Source organism: Mesocricetus auratus, unplaced genomic scaffold, assembly GCF_017639785.1.
Source record: "Mesocricetus auratus isolate SY011 unplaced genomic scaffold, BCM_Maur_2.0 Super-Scaffold_100015, whole genome shotgun sequence".
Taxonomy (NCBI): Eukaryota; Metazoa; Chordata; class Mammalia; order Rodentia; family Cricetidae; genus Mesocricetus; species Mesocricetus auratus.
The window spans coordinates 52,769,493-52,790,890 of record NW_024429198.1 but is presented as its reverse complement, the minus strand read 5'-3'; the positions used below and the strand labels follow the sequence as shown (position 1 = coordinate 52,790,890).

The 21,398-nt window shown below is 37.7% G+C and overlaps 1 protein-coding gene across 9 annotated transcripts in view; it reads left to right on the top strand.

The window, feature by feature from the left end:
* Positions 1–21,398, top strand: part of Nol4 (nucleolar protein 4) — a 340,254-nt gene that overhangs the window by 265,874 nt on the left and 52,982 nt on the right. For all 9 annotated transcript variants that reach the window (XM_040757904.1, XM_005065339.4, XM_005065340.4 and 6 more), the window contains one exon: positions 10,411–10,524. In XM_040757904.1, coding sequence (XP_040613838.1) covers positions 10,411–10,524 — 114 coding nt within the window. The remainder of the gene's footprint in view (positions 1–10,410; positions 10,525–21,398) is intronic.

The window sequence follows — 21,398 nt, the reverse complement described above, 5'->3', positions numbered from 1 at the left end:
AAGGAAGCACTTAGATTAAGCATTATGTTAAGTACTACAGAATACCTCCTACTTTACCCCTCATCTTCCCACTGTAAACACAAATACTGAATAAAATACGAATTAAAAATGTCTCACCAAAAAAAGAAAACAAGTAAATTTCTAAACACCTAAAAGAGCTAGAAAATGTACAGCCACAGAAGGCTAGGATAGCAGCCTGAAAGACAGAGTAAGAGAACACAGACTGGAAAGATTAGGACTGGAGGAAGAATGACCATCCAACTCCAGGACAGATGGATAGATGGACTTTAGCTTGTTATCAGGCAGGAATATAAACTAGGAATTGTGTGTAAACAAAAGACCCATGCCGTACAAAGTAGCTGATGTTTCAAAAAAGGAAAATAAGCCATGATTTCCAACTTCTAGAAGTAAAAATATCAGGTATTATGTGTATTGAAATTAAAGCCCTACTAGGTGGGTCAGATAGGATATAAAAGTTAGCCAAGGAGAAAAGTGATAGCTAGGAAGTATAAATAAGAAATTTACCTTCTTTTTTTTTTTCGAGACAGGGTTTCTCTGTGGCTTTGGAGGTTGTCCTGGAACTAGCTCTTGTAGACCAGGCTGGTCTCGAACTCACAGAGATCCGCCTGCCTCTGCCTCCCGAGTGCTGGGATTAAAGGCGGGCGCCACCAATGCCCAGCGAAAATTACCTTCTTGTATGAAGGTAGAGATGGAAGGAAAAAAATCTCACCATAGAAAAGATAGATTTCTTTAGCAAATCTAAGGAGACATTAGAAAACTAAAGGGGCAATATTCTAAAAGAAAATGATGACAACTTTTCTGAATGAATCAAACCATGAAGCTTCTGGCAGAGGGTGGGAGTTGAGTAGTCAGTAATAGAAGTAAACCAACTTTGTACCTATTACTGTTGCAATAACACAAGAGCAGAGCAGAGAAATCTTTACATTTAACAGGAAGAAACAGCTATTTGAAAGAGAAAGATCATCATACTGTTGTGTTTTTGTTTGTTTTTTAGCAAGACTCCTTTTAACTTACAAATTAATGTTGAGTAAACTCTATGTTCATTGTGAAGAGGGGAAAAACACAAAAAGCAACCAAATTCATAAACGTACTAAAGTTTCTTTTCAAAAACTAAGGTTGGGACAAGTGGAAAAATAAACCTGGGAAACAGTGAGAAACTAGTAGCACTGTTGGTAACTAAGGGAGGACCCTGATTTTATATTCAATACATCTTCCTTCTACATTTTAGCAAATTGTGGGTCGTGCATCCTTGAACCTCAAATTCCTCATTGGATAAAATGATAAACTATTGGATAAAATCTTCATAAAGATAAAGACCAGCATTGCTTGGAATAACAGGTGCCTGGTGCACATGAGAGGTGTGATAAGATACCTTAGAACTCTAGGTTAAATTCTGCTCTTGTAAATCTGCTAGGTGTCTCCACCTGGTGAACTACTAGTATGTACTTATCTGCTAAATCAGCTTTCTAAGAGTAATCTTGGCTATTACAAATAAAGCTGCTATGAACATAGTGGAACAGACATCTTTGTTATATGAATGGGCATCTTTTGGATATATGCCTAAGAGTGCAGTTGCTGGGTCTTGTGGTAGGTTTATTCCCATTTTTCTGAGGAATCTCCATACTGCTTTCCAAAGTGGCTGAACCAGTTGGCACTCCCACCAGCAATGGAGGAGTGTCCCCCTTTCACCACATCCTCTCCAGCATAAATTGTCATTGGTGTTTTTGATTTTAGCCATTCTGACAGGAGTGAGATGGTATCTCAGAGTTGCTTTGATTTGCATTTCCCGGATGGCTAAGGATGTTGAGCACTTTCTCAAGTGCCTCTCAGCCATTTTAGACTCCTCTATTGAAAATTCTCTATTTAGTTCTGCAGCCCACTTCTTAATTGGGTCCTTTGCTGTTTTGGAGACTTGCTTCTTGAGTTCTTTGTAAATTTTGGAGATCAACCCTCTGGGCCTCACCCTCCCTGGGGGAATGAGGGGATAACGGGGGGGGGGGGATGGGGGGAGGGCATGGGAGGAGGGGAGGGAAAGGGAGAGGGACCTTGAACTGACTTGTGAAGCAACCTTGTTTCTTATCTAAATTTAAAATGGAAAAGAAAAAAAAATATTAATAATAAAAAAAATTGCCCACAAAAAAAAAGAGTAATCTTGAGTCTTTCTTTCTTCTATGTACAGATTTCACTCTTTGTGCATCTTTTACAGTTTTATTGTATCCTGTCTTATTGCTGTTACCTATATCCAGTCTTAGCTCCTGAAGTATTTGACTACTGTGCTTTTGACTTGTTTATCTCTGTACCATCCCCACTGTCTAACAGAGTACAAGTGCTTGCTTGTGAAAGATGACAAATTCCCATCCAACTGAATTAGAAATGTTGGGTGAAAGAGTGAGCGAATGAAAAGATATGGAACAGTGTGTTACTTTGTAGTGGAAAGCAAGTGAAAGTTAAGTGGCTTTCATTGTACGGCATGCTTCTGTGTCTTGGGAGTAAATAAATAAATAAAGCCTACTGCTAACTGAAAATCAAGACTCATATATTTAAATATTTAATTTTTTCCTCTAAAGACATTTATATGATACTTAGTTTTAACTCTCCTTTGACTTTTGACACATTGGTTTTTATTTTTATGTAAGTGGTAATTATTGTGAATAAGTATTACAGTAGTGACCGTCTATGAATAGAATTAATGTGCAGTGAATGGTGATGGGAAAAGATGCCATGATGTACAACTATGTATTGTTATATGTAAAAATATATACCCGTTGTTTGCAGAAGTAGGTGATATTTCCTAGTGGAGATTGAAGCGAGAGGTCAAATGGTTGGAAAGGATAGCATGATATTTTTGTTATCTTGCTTCATTGCGGGCTCTACTCACAGTTGGTGTTAGCTAAACTCTTCTGCTATGAATGAAGCTGGAAGACAATAATTTCCAATGTATTTATAAAAGATCATTACTAATGACAACTAACACTGATAGTAAAGGTCAAGAAACATTAGTTCATAAATGAAAGCTTTTACTTGAAGTATGTGTGGTGGCTCATACCTGTCATTTCAGTACTGAGGAGGCTATCAGAGAAGAATTGTTGCAAACTCAAGGCCAACATCCACTATAGTAAGGTGCTGTTTCACTGTATCAGAAATGAACAACAAAAATTAAGCTTACATTAAAAGTCAAAATGCCAATTATTTTATGTTCTATTTTTGTTAAAAATGTAGTTTTACATTCCTTTAAAATTAATCAAGGTAATTTTCTCAAGATAATGATGCCAGGTCTTCACTAGTGACCCCTAGGCCACAGCTGATGTTGACTTCCTTCTATTCTTAGGTACATTTCTCTGTAGTAGTTCACCTGTCAGACTGTTCCTTTCTGCCTGCTAGAAATAGCCTTGGTATTTGTGAAAACTTGCAGCCTAAAAGTAATCCTCTAACTGCAAGTTCATGTCCCATAGAAGAACGTAGACTCACCTCATCTATTTAAGTCACATGCTGACCTCTTGGGCCAGCCACTGGGAACTAATCAAAGAGATACCATAACTTCTTGACCCAAACTCAGAAGGCTGAATGAGACAAGTAGGACTTTGTTGCTTACTACTTTATCAAAACTATATTAAGGATACTATTAAGAATGGGCAAACTACTCTTTTGATCCCATTCACAAACCTTGCTTTAAAATTAAGTTACCTGTAGTTCAAGTTTCAAACAATGCAGACCACAGGCCCTGGTAGAATACAACTCTGCTTACTGCATGGCACTCAGAGTGTGTGCATGCTGGGAAAATAACATAGACACAGCTATTTCAGGGTTTTAAAACATCCACAGAAATTGGGAATAAAAAAGCTAAATATTTATTTTGTCAAATAAATTTACTACAGTGTTTTAAAAAATATTTGTCTATATTAGTTCAAAACTTCTGAAAACAGATTATAAATCTATTGCTGATGTTTAAAAATCTCTATTCTGGACACTGGATTAGCACAAGTTAAGATGGAATTTATAAGCATTGAAGTTGTATATATGTTTCTCTCTGAATTTTATACACTTCTGACTTATACATTACACTCATTAAACATATTTGTTGACAAGAAGAGGGTGTTGACTTGTCATATGTAACCTCCTGTAAAGTACTGTGACATGATATTCCTGTTTGTTATTTAATTAGTTCATTAGTTACTTTTATTAGTTACACAATGCTTGACAAAATTAGCATAAAGAATGAAAGGTTTAATTTGACTCAGAATGAGGAGATGCAGTCCTTTGTGGCAGGCGAAGATGGCTGTGGGGTTATAAAGTGACAAGTCACATTGCATCTGCAAGGATGAATGCTGACACTCAGTTCTCTTTTATCTTAGTGAGGAATCACCTTCACAGACACACCCATAAATGTCTCTTAGGTTACATCCAGTCAAACTGGCGATCAAAATTACTGATGATGTTGACTGAACCTCAGTATTGTGATTTATAAAATGAAACAAGAATGCTTTCTAGTAGAGGGGCTCAGAGTGATCAAGTCCCAGAGGAGCAACATAGTGAGCAGTTAGTTGATTACTGACAAATACCCAGGACAGTCCATTACAGTCTATAAACTAAATCTATAATACTCATGTCTATGAACCATAGACACCAGAAAATAAAGGGGATCTTTTGAGAGCTTAAATTTTTTTACATAGCTTTTATGATTATTTCTTTATGTATTGACATACTATTTGGGGAAGCTGTGTTCACATCAAACAAATAGCATGATCTTTAATTATGAATTTTTTAAGTAAAAGAATAGAAGGGGAAAATCTTAGTTCACAGATGCTACCTAAATTTTCATCACTAAATCGCTTTCTCTAACTGTCTTAGGGAGTATATTCTATTTACAATCTTGGTGGATGTCGTAGCTGCTTCTCCATGTGGGTTTGTCTCAATACTTAGTTGAGCTACATTGAAAAGTAGAGTTTGGAGAGCACTTTGACACTAACCCATAAGTACACTGATATTCTTGAGTTTTTGAAACTTCTTAAAATTGCACAATTGTACAGTATCTTAAATGTACATCAGTGCATCTTAAAGTTGTTTCATGTGCAGTTTTAAACCTAAAAATTGGCACCATTTGTTGAAACATTTCGCCTGGTTCTGAAAGGAAGATACATTTCCATGGTGCCAAGAGAAATCACATCTTAAGTTCCAATTAAAATGTGACTTTTTCAACTCCAAAGCTCCATGTGACCATTTAGCCATCTGTTGGATGACACAACCCCACTGATTTCTGCTAGATAATTATGACTGTAGGAACAGTGCAGAAGAAAGTTCAGTTCGGGGTCCAGTAGAGACTGACTGTTAATTATGAGGAGATAATCACCAAGAGCTTATTTAACATGCAGTGGGAGAGGTCAAAAATATCTAGTAAAGGTATAAAACACAGACAAAGACACACACACATACATACATACACACACACACAGAGAGAGGGGGGGGAGACTATGCATTTATCTGCATTTTAATCATTGCCAGAAATCTTCCTTTAAGACACATATGCCACGTAGTATGTCTACTAACATCCCAGTCACCTGGAGAGGTTCTGTTTTCATACATCGTCCTTGGATTCTTTGTGCTTGACTCGTGGCTCACTGACTACATTTGTGTTTATGGCAGTCTTAGGAATAAGGGAGGGAATCTAGCCTTTGCAGCTGTTTGAATCTGATTAAAGCCCTCAGTATATCCTGAAGTTACAGTCCAACTAGAGCAGAAAAACTGGAATCAGGCCTCATCTGTTAAACTGATGACAGAAGGGAGGATAAAGTTTGCCATTGTGCCCACGCTTCATACCACAGAATATTGTTTGATAAGACACCGCCTAGATCCAATCTCTTCTCACATTCTTTGTATGAGGAACTGATCTGGGCAGTAGATAAAAGGAAAATCGTGAAGGAAAATCAAGCCAATGGTATTCACCTTAGTTATTTTGTCATTAGATGAAATTTCACTGAGCTATGCCCTGGACACTGAGACCTTTAGTAATGACTCACTAGTGTTAGAAGCAAAGGGCTTTATAGTATTATTAGCTCATGAAGAATCTTTTATAGCTTCATCGAAGGCATAAAACTGAGCCCAAATTGCATACTCCAACATTAACAATTTGTGACTTTAGAGGGTGGCAGAATGTACTCTTTAGGAATTAGTAGGGAAGTATAAAGAAAGGATTTAAATAACTCCAAAATAAAAATGTTGGAGAAGCTCTAAGGAATTCCTTATTTAGAAACAAAATGAGGTTAGCAATAATGATCTTTCTTCCAGTCTGTATTAGTTCACTGTAACTACAAAGTGAAAATAATTCTTTACTATGAATTATTTACAATTCAACATTATACGTGGTTTAAGTCCCAGTAAATCTACATGGTTAATGGACATAGGCAAGTCTTGTAATTTCTCCAAAACGTTTGTTTGACTTTCTTTAAAGAGTCAATAATGTAAATGCTTTTCTTAAATATTGGAAAATTAGATGATGAATCTAAGCTTTTTGTATTTAATTATGAATTTCCTAAGCTCCCAATAGGAATTATTATTGAGTCATCTCAAAATTAAATCCACATGACATAGGACTCTTCTTAGAAACACACAAAGAGTATACATTTCAAATTTGAGGTTTTTAAAATACATCTCACACTGCAGATTACTAATTAATTCACTTTGCCCTTCTTTCCAAAGATCTTGAATAAATTAGGATTATAATACAAATTTGTATAGACTGACTTTTGTCTGTTTTGTTTTGGGTCAGCACCTCCAGTTTGCAGATAAAGGATTTTATTCATTTTCATTTCATTAGCCATTAATTATTTAGCAGTGTTAATTACAATATAAGGTAGAAGAAAGAATGGTGATCTGGAATCCAAGAAACACAACTTCTAAATGTAGACCTGTTTGTCCTAGGGAAAATTAATATATCTGACTTCCAGTTTCTTTGGACTTATTTGAAAAACAAACTGTGCCTGTGCTTTGTTTCAAAGGTCCTCTAAAATTGTCAAAAATGATTCCACAAAAAATGTACACTTCCTCAAATTCTAAAATTCTTTTGTTAGCAACACTGAATCCTGTATCTATACATTCGTTTACCTCCCCACTCATTAGAAGAGTGGGTGAGTGCTTTTATTTTGAGGTTAGTTTTATTCCCAATTCTGAGACTTTCCATTGTCAGGCATCTTTAAAAGGATAATTTGTTCCACTCAGACCTCTCTTCCTGTACCTGGCTAGACCAGGTATTTTCACATGTGGGAAAGACCTTACAATCCCCATAATTTTCTCCAAAGAAACTATTAGAGTAAAAACTATGCCTGCTGGCACAATTATTAAATTTTTTTAAAATTAAGGAACAAGAAAGAATTTCTTTGAAATAATTTTCATTATTTTTCTTTTATTGTTTAGCTTCTTGTTCAACAAACTTTTACAAAAACAAAACAAACTCAACATCAACACATATTTAATAAACTTGAATGTTCATTAGTGAAATTCAATCAACTTACTAAATTTTATAACTTTTTGTATCTAATTTGGAATAGAGATGTAGGCTTTAACGGACGTTGTAACAATACGCGACACACAATTACTGACAGTAACGCTAAGTATTTTATGTAAAAAATTACTCACAAGATACCAAACCCAGAGGAGCAGTTTTTAGTTAGCTGCCGGACCGGAAGCCGATCTCCAGGAAAAGAGAGCGAGACTTCCTGTGTGCTGTCTTTTATGCCTTCCCCCGTAACGCCCCTAGCCACGCCCAAAAGTGGGCCTGGCTAGTGACGTAGTTCCACCTATGTACGTTTACGTCTTTACGTCTAGCCGTATACGTCTTTAGTCCTGCCTAAAGTGGGTGTGGTTAGCGGTGTGGTAAACCGCCCTTTTATTACCTCATCTGTATGCGCCTCTAATAAGTCACATGTTTAATGGCGGCATCAGACTTCCTCCTACAAGAGATATCCAACTGAGGGAAATATAAAGATGACAAGGAACAGAAGTATGTATTCCTGTGCCCTGTGTGACTGTTGTTGGTTAGATTATGAAAAACAGGATTTGCTGGTATGAAGTTATCAATTATTCCTGGAACCAGATGAAAATCTTATAGTGCCAATAGACAGTTATGAACTCCTAACTCCCATTTGAATAATACCTGCTACAAATCAAATGAGTTATTTTCTTTCTTCATAATGGGGTGTTCTGATTTCTCCTTCCACTCTAACTTTAACTCAAAGGAAGTTCCATAGAAAAGGATTTGTATGGAATTCCCATATGGTTTAGATTCTAATGCTTTGCTAGGCAGTGGTCATTGTTTAATGGGTCACTGGTTTATGGTTCAATGTATATTTGATACTGTACTAGAGTTTTGTGTCCCAGACTTGAAGCAGACAATGAAACAAAGCAATACGAGCTTTGAAAAGAACTTTTCCTCTGGGTTTGCCTCATTTGACCCTCTCTGAAAAAGCCTGGCAGAATTTCCCTCAGAAACACTTCTCTCGTGTGCTCCCTACCGTTTCAGGGGCTCTATTTTGGAAAAGTAACTTTTTGAACCCTGTGGTTCTTCATTGTCAAATGTCTAGCCATTGCTCTAGACAGCTCAAAGGATCAGAAGAGAAAGGCTGGGACCATCCCTTCCCCTGACCCATGGAATATGATCTAGAAATGGAAACAGAAAGGAAGCAGTTGACAAAATAGACACTCCAAAATCCCTTCTAGGTCATACAACATCAGAGCCTGGTCTACTTCAGCACCACATATTTTCCTTCCTCTGTGTGTTAAAACACTGTGGACTGAATTTAGCTCTTGTAGAGTACTCTTTCAGATATAAGCTTAGTGTTTAAATTTCCTGAAGCATATTTTATATGACAAAATTAGTACAATGAGACACATACGTTAAAGGCATATTCAAGTTTGCTAAAAAGTGGAAAAGGTTTGAATCATATCAGACTTCTAATAAATAATACCTACACAAGCCTATAGGTAAAGAACTACTTATTCACAAAGTCTAGGGACATGACTTCAAACTCCTGAATCCACAGTGAATGAGAGAACCTGCTTCTGGAAGTTGTCTTCTGATTTCCATGTGTTTCCAGGCACCCACACACTTGTGTTTAGATATACACAATGTTTTTAATTTAAAAATAAGTAAATAGCCATATATGTTTGTGCTGAGGCTTTGAAATCCCTGAAGTAACATGCTAAAATACATGTTAGGCTTCCAGGATACATACATTTTCAGTTTCCCAGTATTGTATTATTAGCTCTGTGTTTTTTTAATCTATCATTTTCTTAGCTTAATTAAAAAAGCATTGTATCATTAAGTACTTCATCTTTCAGTTAGATGGTTTTACATGTAATTACTTGAAAAAGGAATGGAAAACTTTTCAATGATTATAGCAAATGATCTAGAGAGTTGCCCACATTTTATAATTAGCTTAGTTAATTAATTTCTCTGTAGCCTATGTAGAAGATATATATTTTCAACATGTGCCCATAAATTATTAATGTAGACCCATTTTAGCAAATAAAGGAAAATGTGGTCTTAAACACACAGGCAAGTAATCCCACATAAAATGAAACCCTGGGTATACAGAAATCATTGGTGGCTGTCTGTGTTATCTTGTATTTAACTAAGGTGATAAATGTTCCAGGTACTTTAGTCATAGGCATTCTTCGTGGAATAGAACATCAATAAACATTTGTACAATTCATATTTTGATTGTTTGGCACATGGGAATGGTAACAAACATCCACGATTACATTGTTCTGACAAGAAGAGAAACATAGACAAGAGATTCTATGGAAACTCTTGGACCAGCTGGCATGGCAAGCATAGTGATAACAACAGACCTTCTCAATCAAAGTGGAAGATGAGGGCCAACATCTGAGGTGGTCCTGGGGCCTAAATGCACATGCTGCACACACACACACACACACACACACACACACACACACACACACACACACACACACCTTCGCAAAACCAGATTATTTGGCATGGTGTGGTCTCTGTTAGTTTTTGTTATTGTTTTATTTGCGACAGCTTTGTTGTTTGTTTCTGTTTTGTTGTGCATTGTCATGCTCATAAAAGAACTAGAGGGCATATTTTATTTGCAAACTATGGTCAGCAGTGTTGCCATTACCTGTTCATAATCCTAGACAACAACCTTGAATAAATACTTGTGACAACGAAGACACAGGAATGAATGATGGATCTGTGTAGCAGCTATAGCTCTAACCTCTAACTAGCTTTCATTTTTCATCTTTACAACTTCCATTTCCTCTATTGAAATAGATTCTCCTGCCCATGTTGATGATCTTCTGAGCTCTTCTAACATGCGCTCTGTTAATGATACTGTTAATAATTTCTCATATTCTTTCTCTCTTCTTTTTTAGTCTCGACCTATTCCTTCCCACCTTACTTCAGCAGTTGCAGAGAGTATCTTGGCTTCAGCCTGTGAAAGCGAGAGTAGAAATGCTGCCAAGAGGATGCGCCTGGAGAAAGCACAGGTACTGAGGAGTGTGGAGGAATGCAGACTCTTGACGGGGTCTAACACGCACACAGACTTCTGTTCTTTTAGACGTGCATCTGCAAAATGCACTATGCTCTGGTGATCCATGAATACCAGACAACAAAGTCTATGGTGAAAAGGGGGCAAGAGCAAAGCTGAATTAAACTTCCTGTATCCATTTAATGGCTAGGAGGTTCTGACTGACTGCCTATCATGTTATTCAAATTTGTCTTCTCATTTATAATCATGACTCAAAATGTGTACATTTGTAATGAAAATGAACCTTTCTTTAATGAAGTCTGGTCTATTCTGGCATATATTTCTAGACCACTTGGAGCAGGGTTACTATATTACCAATGACAATAGATTATGCTGATGATAATCAAAGCACAGATAATCTCTGGAAGATTAGAAAGTCTCATGTGGGGAACTCATCTGATGCATATCCACGTCCTGGTCATACTCTCCGTCATGATTAAATGTCTGTCTGAAAACTGTTCTTGATTCTCTAGCTGGTAATGTACCTTGAGCACATTTGGTACACTATTCACTGGTGCTTCTCTTGGTGGTTCTTTCAGTTCTGTGCTTTTCTTTCCATTTTATCTAATACAATAGAGGTCTCTTCCTTTTCTGTCTTTTCTTAATTATCCACAGTGAAAGATTTAAACTGCAATATGTTACAATATATACTATCAGTAAAGGCATTTCATACTTATTGTAACTGAGATGTTTGCAGAGCTAGTTCAATATTGTCTTTCTCAAGCAAGCAAAGGGAGGGGGAGGTGTTTCTCTTTCAAGATTAGAATATCTTCTAAACGTTTCAGAATGGCATCATTTTATACATTGATTATTATTAAATATTATCTACTTGTAGTCCTGAGCATTGCAAAGGATGAAGCTGGCAGTTAAACAAAATACAGTGTCAATTGGATCAAAACTATATGAAAATGCCAATTTTGGATTTATTGGTGGTGACAGTATATATTTACATGTTCATGTCTTCAGTTTAGGTGATTTATCATCATAATAATGGTGGATTTTTCATAAGGTGGGATACAGTACTACATGCACTGCCGTCTGGCTTTATGGTTTGCTTGTGCATTTGTAGAATTACTATACCTCACTTTGATTCTCATCTCTACCATATCTGGTTGGACAGCCTTCAGATCTGTGTGCCTTAGTTCCCTCATGAGAAATAATAATTGTAACAGTACTAATTCTTGGAGTCAATATGAGCACCTTAAAGAGGAGGGTGTATGCTACATACTAAGCATTTTTTTCTGGGAAGAAAGCAAGCAGCAACAAGGTCCACTTAGAAGGTTCTCCTGCCTAGGTTATTTGCCCTTACCTCAGTAGCTGTAAAACTAGAAGCAAACATATAAGGTTTCATCTCAATGTAGGAGTCTCTCTTCAACCTTAGTCCACTTGGGAAAAGGTCTTAACTCTAAAAACTAGAATATTAAAATTCTAGAATTGAAAGAACTGTTCTACTTAATGCATAGCTATGTGCACCACCTACTGACTCTAGAATATATTTGCACAGTATCAATAATACATGCATTTCATGAAAAGTTACAAGTTCATGTTGTATTTATTACCTATAATATCACTCTACAGTATTCATCATGTTGGGTTACATACTGGAATGTGTTAAAGCTGAAAAATGGATAAAGACATATTTAACTCATAAAGTTGTTGTGATACTTTGGTAAGTCTCTTTATATGAAAGAAGAGTGTATTTTATGTTTCATATATTGTTAAGTATGTTTGCATCACATGCTTGATTATCTTAGGCAGTAGAAACATCACAGGTACTTCACTAGTCATTCAGTTTACTAATACATTTGTGCTATAACTATTGAGGGTCTTTAAATCAGGCTAGTATTTGTTTCTTAGAGCAACCATCAGTTAAAGAAAACTACCAGCAATATCTAGGAATAAGATTGCCTGTTATTTTTCCTTGTACTGGGACAGGCGGGTATCATTACTGTCTTGACTCTCCCCTTAAATTTTCTATTTTTATTTTCTTTGTTTGCTAAGACATAGTGGTTGTATCATGAAAAGCTGACTACATTGAAGTGGGGGCATGTAGAAACATTCTTGCCAAGCAGTAAATAGGTTCAGAAATCTCAAGATAGATGTAGTAAGTAAGCAACCAATGTTTTAAATCACATCCTATGGGATGAGAAGATGGCTCAGACAGTAGGCACTTGCCTTACAATCATTAGTGTCTCTTTTCAACAAAATAAAGCAACAGCCATAGTGGCATTTACTGGTAGCTACAAAGCTGGAGAGACAAGATAGGCATGTGTCTGCCACTCTGGTCAGACAGTCTAGCCAGCCAGGTGAGTTCCCTACCAGTGAGACCCTGCTTCAAGAGAAAATGAAAGCAGATAGCATTAGGAAACGATAGCCAAGTGTCCTCTGATATTGTCCTTTATTTACATATACCCACATGAAATTAAATGAATAAATTGTATTTTATAATTTTTGTAAATCAATTAGACACTTTACAAATGCGACAACCCCTACAAAACTGGTAGAAATGTTCTTCTCATAAATATAAAATGGAGGTCCAGAGAGGTGTGGAGACCCACAGAAGTTGAAACTGCTTGAAAACAGCTTCCTACATGTTTAAACTCTCTGAAAGCACATTTGCAGTCTTCCTATAATGTCTTCTCATTGGATATGAACCTCAAGGAAAAGGCAGGGCCTGTTTATGCACCCTGAGTGCTAGTACAGTATGTATAGTTATCATTTCAAAACTTTCCAAACCAACTATTTTTATCACAAGTTTTGTAGATCTCATCTGAGATACCACACAAAGACTTCTCAAATATGATTCTCCTCCTGCCGTGGCAGTGATAGCATCACTCTTATGTTGGATCCAAACCTAGTCTCAATCATTTGGGCTCTTGGCGTTGGAATCATGCTTTCTTTGTGTACCATTAACCAAATTCAGAATTCTCAGAATTTACCCATGGTTTAGTGGCTTCCCCATCAGTCACCAGCTAAAGTAAAGGCAGAAAATTCCAGAAGCTGCAGGGCCAAAGCCTGTTTTTGTGTTAAGCCCTGCCTTGTCCCTTCATTGCCAATGGCTGGCCACATAGTACACTCTAATTATGTATGTCCTCCATCGTTTATGATGCTTGATGAGTTAATTGAATTTTATGGAACTCTTTGAGCTATGAACTTGAAAGGTGTTATGGATATGTTAAATTCTTCATTTCCAATATCAATTTCATACAAATCTCTACAGCACAGGCCCGAAGCCAGCCAGTGGCAAGGTCAGAGCTGAGAGGTTCGTCAGACATCAGAGTTCACAGAGCTGAAGCAGGTTGCTGTGCACACAGGGATACATGCAGGACCTCTGTTCTTGCACATGAAAATCTGGAAGTTGTTGATGAGTGAAGAGAAATTCTCCCTCAGTTTAGGTACTCAAACAACAACAAAACAAAGCAAAACAAAGCTAGGCAATGCCAGACTTCACTTTTTCATCTGTGACGGTGAAAATTTGCAGTGAGGGTTTTCCTCGGTCTCTCTTGCTCTTTCTCCTTCCTTTATCATACTGTGATTTTGCTGCTGTTTAGGGTTTTGTTGTTTGTTTGTTTTGCTTGTTTATTTATTTATTTGGCTATTTGTTTTATTTTTTTCTATTTTGCTTTCTTTTTTCCTTTAAAACAAATTCTCACTCTGAAGCCCAGGCTGGCCTCAATTTCTTGGTGTTATGTTGGGTGGTAGTCAAGTACTGCCAGAAATACCCTTGAAATACCTTATCTAGGTTACAGTGCATTTCAAAGGACATACTGGAGTCAAGATGACACCTTTAATCCCAGCACTGAGGAGACAGAGGCAGGCAGATCTCTGTGAGCTGCAGGACAGCCTGATGTGCAGAGCAAATTCCTATTGTAGATTACTAGGGCCAGCTTTTACTTCTCCTAATACAATTTCCATGTACAGAGGACATCTTATCTTTTATTTCCAGCATAATTTCTGAGTAGTGGCATTATTAAGGGAAAGAATCCCTAGGGCTCTGAAAAGTATCAATAAACAGAAGATCCACACCCTTGTAATGTCTCCTTTTAAAACCTGATATAAAAATGAAATTTAGTATAAATTAACTGTGGTCTCAATTACAGTTTATTATCCTCCAATGTTCATATTATCACTGCCTTAAAGGGAAGTAATAAAGTAGAGTGGTGATAGCAATAAAACAGTATCTCAATGTGTCCATGTTTGGACACGGGGACACTAGCCAGAATGATGAAACCAGCAGATGCTTGCACCTGTATGCCACATCCAAGAGAACGCAAAAATCAAGCAGTCCTCTGGTCCTGGGCAAGTGCCAACATGATGGGTCAGTGACACACATTTTCCAAAAGATGGTAACATTCCAAGCAAAGCCATATAGTAGTCTTTTGATTTACACAGGGTAAAAACCCTGAGGTGATCTAATATATGTGTGAATGAAGACACACTCCTAACAATTAGGTTATTCCTAACAATCAGTTCAAGTTTTTGCTTCCAAACATTCCAAATATTCTCTGTGACTATACACAAAGATCTCTAGCTGGGATGTGAAAACCACATGGCAATGAAGATAGTCACACAATACCGAACGGAGTGTGTCAGGCTTTAACAAACACACCCTTACCCTCATTGATACCAATGGCTCAAGGTGTCAGTGGTATTTCGAACCAATTCTGTAGAGAAAAATATTTGATCACAATTCTGTTGGAATTTTGTGACAGAACTAAGTACATTGTTTGTGTTCTGTCAGCACTAGATAGATACTGGCTAGACTTCAAATATGAATTAATTCTAATTTGTGTTTACAAATGACAACATTTTTATTGGCAGGTTTTTGTTTTTAAACTTTCTATTTTTCTACTTATTTGAGCTACTCTTTTTATGCATATTAAATTATCTGGCTCAGGAAGGAATGACTAATGAAAATTACTTCTAAATCCATCCTAAAATGATTTATTTAGCAAATATGCATCACTGTGTGATAGACAAGTTTAGCCAATGTAGAAAGGAGGAAGAGTTTCCCTGCTTTTCTTGAACTGACTCAGTATTTTATAATAGTGGATTTTTTATGTTTGTTTTTAGTTTTGTTTTTCGAGATAGGGTTTCTCTGTGGCTTTGGAGGCTGTCCTGGAACTAGCTTTTGTAGACCAGGCTGGTCTCAAACTTAGAGAGATCTACCTGCTTCTGCCTCCCGAGTGCTGGGATTAAAGGCATGTGCCACCACGCCCCGCTCAAATAGTGGATTTTTAATTCTGGAAAGTTATTAAGCAGTTGTTGTAACTCTCACTTTGAAACTAGATAAGGCTTCATTTTTCATCAATAATTCCTCATTTTATTAAAGGCCATTGAAGCACAGATGATACACTGTGTGGAAAAATTGCTGTGAGCCACCAAGAGAGAGTCCTGGGAAGTCCTAATGTATACTTGGGAGGACCTCAAGAGGAGAGACTGTTTGAGATAGTCCTTGTGAAAAGAGAGATGTCGACTTACAGGAAATCTTGTAGATGTATTCTTGACATGAGGAGCATTTCTGAACTATAGGTGTCCTTGAATATCTAGAACAGCAGTCTCCGTAAGGAACCGTCAGCATGTGTGTATGTTTGTGTGTCTGTTCACTTGTGTTACATGTGTGTACAATACACATACATGTGTGTGGAAGCAAGCAGATAACATAGGATATTTTCCTCAATTGCTGTCCATCATATTTTTTTGAGACAAGGACCCTCACGGAACCTGGAGCTCACCACTTGGCTAGACTGGCTGGCTAGCAAGCCCTTGGGATCCAACTGGGTACGCAGATGTTTGCCACCACAGTTGGCATTTTACATTGATGCTAAGAATCAAAGTTGGGTCTACACACTTGCATGGCAAGCACTCTATCAACTGAGCTATTTCTCTGATCTCAGCTTAGCATGTCTGATAAGAAATGGTAGGACATGGTTTTGGGTGCCAAGTAGATTGGCAGGATCTGATGTGCTTTGTGAAACAGTGCATGCAGCAAGTACCTGCCAGAGGGGAGTGTCAAAGAACTTGCCTTCCCTTGTCTACAGAGTTTCAGAAGCAGGTGAATAAGAGGGTGCCTGTTCATAAAAGTACTGGGAAGCTGAGTTCCTCCCACACTGTGGAGTTGCCTCGTATATGTGTTTTTCCTGGTTGTCTCTATATATTACGATTTGGAATATATGACTAAAACAATTATGGAAGTTCAACTGCAAGAAAATAATCTCATAAATCATGTTTGTTGTTGGTGTTTCTACAATAAACACAAGTAATATTGAAATGACATTTATTTATTACCACAGTCTAGATCAGCTAATTCAGAATACTTCTAATAATTCATGTCCACATAGCTACATGCCAAATTACTATTCTACCTTAGAGATAGTTTATATCAAAAAGCAGTTGTTACAGTTTTATTAAATTAATAAGATAGTCTTATTATTTTTGAAAAATGAAAGTGAATTTCTGTTTGAAGTGTGTCATTATTTCACTCATTTTTTCTTACACACACCAATCTATATATGTCTAAATGATAATGTAGCTATATTGTTCTGTCTGTCATCAAGAGTGTGGGGCATAGAGGCACATGTAAATAAAGTTGTTTCTGCCTTGGAAAGGTAGAACAATGAGAAATGCAGCAACTTGGCTTGTTTTGTGTGACCTTTCTTAACTCTTGGGAAGCAGGACACATGCCCCATTTTCCGATTATTTTGTTTCTCTGGCACTAGCCTACTTAATTGCTTCATTTCCTGGTCTCATGGAATGTTCTCACATATTTAAATAGAAAATTGTATTTTTAATTTTAGGCTTGTCTTTAGTTTATGATGTTATCAATTGTAAGGTGATAGCTGACACGCTAGAGGATAAATAGGTGGACTGAATTTAGACAGGAATTCAGCATGCCACACTGATAGGCTTCTGTGTCAAAGCCAGAAAAACACATGGTTGGCTTGTTTCTCCATGAACAAGGCACTTTGTTAGAGTTATTTTTAAACAGCTATTTTTAGGCTTAGCAGATACATGATGAATCTGATACATTGGTTTGTGACAAATAAATTCATTTTTATTTTGTAATTTGTTCATTCATTGTCCCATCCTTTCCCCTTAATTTATATACTTTACAAGCCATTAGTAACTGAGAAGGACCAATATTACATATATTGGAAAAACTGTACTGGAGTCACACATCTATTATGAAGTTAGGGGATACCAAAGCTTAGAAAATTGGATAGTATTTTTCAGATAAAGGGATTTTATGATTCTTGACACCACAAATGATATATGTACAGTGAGACTCACAGCCTCAGGGAATGCAGTTTATAGGCAGTCAGTCTTAATTGGTGACTTGAGTGAACATTGCTGGGGTTTTGAAGAAGCTGAAGAGTAGACTTAGTTAAACATTATCTTCCTTCTGTTTTCCTTGTCAGCCTTTCTGTGTAATTTATCTCATGGTTACTAGTCCTACTGTGTGCCATTAGAGCACAGCTCATGTGCTGCGGAAGAAGCATCTTAAGCAATCATTAGAGCCCGGGTGCATGTTCTCACACAGCTGTCTATTTCTGTCAGGGTTCTTCCTAGGCGGATTGCTTCTCTTTCATGAGGTGTGGGAAGGCTGGTGCATCGTAAGTTCCTGAGGTTTCCTAGAAAAAACTTTTTCTTTTAAGATTCATTTATTGTGTAGACAGTGTTCTGTCTGCATGTGTCTGCCTGCATGCCTGAAGAGGGCACCAGATCTCATTGTAGATGGTTGTGAGCCACCGCATGGCTGCTGGGAATTGAATTCAAGACCTCTGGAAGAGCTGCCGGTGCTCTTTACCTCTGGGGCATCTCTCCAGTCGAAGTTTCTGAGGTTTCCAACATCAGGAAGCTCATCGTTATGGTCCTCTCAGTGTCCTTTACCTTGTCAGCAATGTTTTGAGGAAAAAAAGGACTTGACTTGGATAGTCCAGTAACTCAGACTCCCACATGGTATCTGCATCAACCCTGATTCACACTCAGTGTGTTAGGCTTCTGTGAAAAGACATTTTTTTTTACTACCATCACCTTCAACTTCATCAGGAAATAAAGCCAGGGATGGAGCATCAAGTCAGATTTCTCATTAAGACCAATCAGCTCCTGAATCATCTGTCCCTGTTGTAAAATTTCTGGGCTCTTTTATTTATGAAAATGTAGTAGAACATTCTGGCAGCTACAAGCACATGGCAGGGCCTGGCACATTTCTTTTTCTCTAACTTTTGTGTTTTCTAAGTCCTTTATGGAAATCTAAGCCATGTGGTGATGGCGCATGCCTTTAATCCCAGCACTTGGGAGGCAGAGGCAGGCAGATCTCTGTGAATTTGAGACCAGTCTTGTCTACAAATTCAGGACAGCATCAAAAGCTACACAGGGAGATTCTGTCTCAACAACAACAAAAAAACAGGAAAGAAAGAAAGAGAGAGGGAGTGAGGGAGGGAGAGAGACAGGGAGGGAGGGAGGGAGAAAGAGAGAGAGAGGAAAGGAAGGGGAAGAAAAGAAGATCAAGTGTCATTTAATAGATAAAATAGTTCTGATTTCTGGATAAAGACCAGAACATAAAATATGAAAGTGGGCTACAGATAAATGTTAAACCTAAGTAATAAATTATCTCAACATGTGCAAAATCTTTATATGTTTAAATCCTCAAGAAACTCAAGTAAAACTTTTTCTCTAATGACATCTTTCTTTTGGGTAGTTACTTATTTTGAATAGGGTACAGCAGACAAAAAGGACAGCTGGGAAATCTGAGAGGGCAGAAGAGTAAGGTAGCCTGATTGAATCCCTTAGAAAATAAATAGTGGAAGGAAGGGGGCATCAAGGTGTCCTGTGAGTCCATGTGGGCATGACAGCAAGAGCACTGCAACTCAGAGATGGCGAACATGTGCTTTCAGAAGAAGTGCCTCTTTTTACAAGTCATTTAAAGTATGACATTGTGTATTACAGGGTTTAGGGGTCGCTATTGATTGAAAAAAAAGCATTTGCTATGTGAACCTTGATAAGCTGAGTTTGATTCCTCAGAACCTATGTGAAAAAGCTGGCTCTTCTGGCACACAACGGTAATCCCTCAACATCTAAAGTGAGATGCCTGGTAGAGATGGGAGAATCCACCTGTAGTTTGGGCCAGCACAATGCAGTGTGAAGCAGAGCAACCAGGAATCTGCCTCAGTACAGCGGAAGAGAGACACCACTACCTGAAATAGTCCTCTGGCTTCCACACAGGCAGCATGGCACATGCATGTACTCACACACACACACACACACACACACACACACACACACCATATAGGATGCATGGCACGTGCTTCAGTCATTTAATAATAATAACAATAACAACATTACAATAAATAAATGTATACATACATAAATAAAAACCACCTTGTTTTTTATGAAAATTACATCCCTAAATGATTAACTTTCCGTTTAGATTGTCCTTCCCTTGCCCTCTCTCTTTTCCTTCCTTCATTCCTCATTTTTTTCTCTTTTCCCTACCTTTTCAGAGATTCATTGCTTATGCTACTGGAAACATAGTTTTCTTTTAAAAGGATAACAAAGGACAGATTCAGTGCAGGACATTCACTCCACTTTTGATTTGGGGGTAATGTTCTGAATAATGGAGATCAGAATGCTTCATGAATTTCAGCTCAGCGTGCAGGAATTTGAATATTACCATGAGTGCAGAACTCCAGAGGCCACATTAGTTTAATTCAGTTGCTTCTTCATACCATTACTTACTGCCTATAAAGCCAATTTGTGAAGTCCAATGAAGCCCTCAAGTTATTCTTGAGACCCACCCTGTTGTCTGCGAGTTCTCTTAAGTTCCAGCTTGAGTCAATTTCTAAAATGCAAGACCTTTCTGTATTTATTTACATTGAACTAGCACTTACTGAATATTTATAGTCTTGTAGCCACATCTGTCAAGCATTTCATATGCCCAGGTCCAGACTTAAATTCTACAGTCCTCAATTTCAGTATCATTTTTAATGAATTGTGAAGAGAAATGCCTCCTGGCTGTGCCTGGTTTCTCCTTTCATGAGTGACATCTGATGGACTGAAGGTGTTTGGATGTGGAGCTTAACTACCTCTTGCATTAGCAGGCCCACTTTCTTCCCTACTGTTTGCAGGCCCTACCACACACATGACCTCTCTATTATATAGTCCCCTCAAAGTGCATCTCCTGCAAGACGCACTCCCTGCACAAATCATTGGTGTGTGCAATGCAGTCCCCTCTCTTCCTCACTGTATTGGAACACTCTGAGTACAGTGCATGCTAGCACTTGACATGTGTCCAACAACACTGTGATGGCTTCCAGGTGTCCCTCTGAATAGTGAGTGACTCTATGAGTTTTATCATTCTGTGTGATTAAAGGTGCCTTGCTTTTTATCACTCCGAGTCCCAGACACACCCAGTTTTATATTGGAATGAAGGTAGACATTTAATAATATTTGTTTGTCAGCTAGATGTTTTACAGAAAATAGTCTGTCTTAGGGAGGAAAAGAGACTTTCCACAAAGTGCCCACAAACAGTAAGATTGCCCAAGACCAAGGATGGAAACATGTGCCAGTTATTCGTCCACACTGAAGCAGTTTGAAACGCCAGGAGTCAACCTAGTAAATATCACTTTAGCACAAAATAGAGAGAAAAATATCACAAACACAGCACATTAGGAACCAAAGGTAGGAGCATGGAAAAGACAAAGAATGCCTTAGAATTCAGTTCTTGGCCACTGCTGATTTCACTGCTCTGCAAGACAAAGAAGGCAGCTATTAGGTTCTGACAAAGCAATTATAGGGAGGCGAAGATGCAGGGAGCTGACCTGACATTTGCCC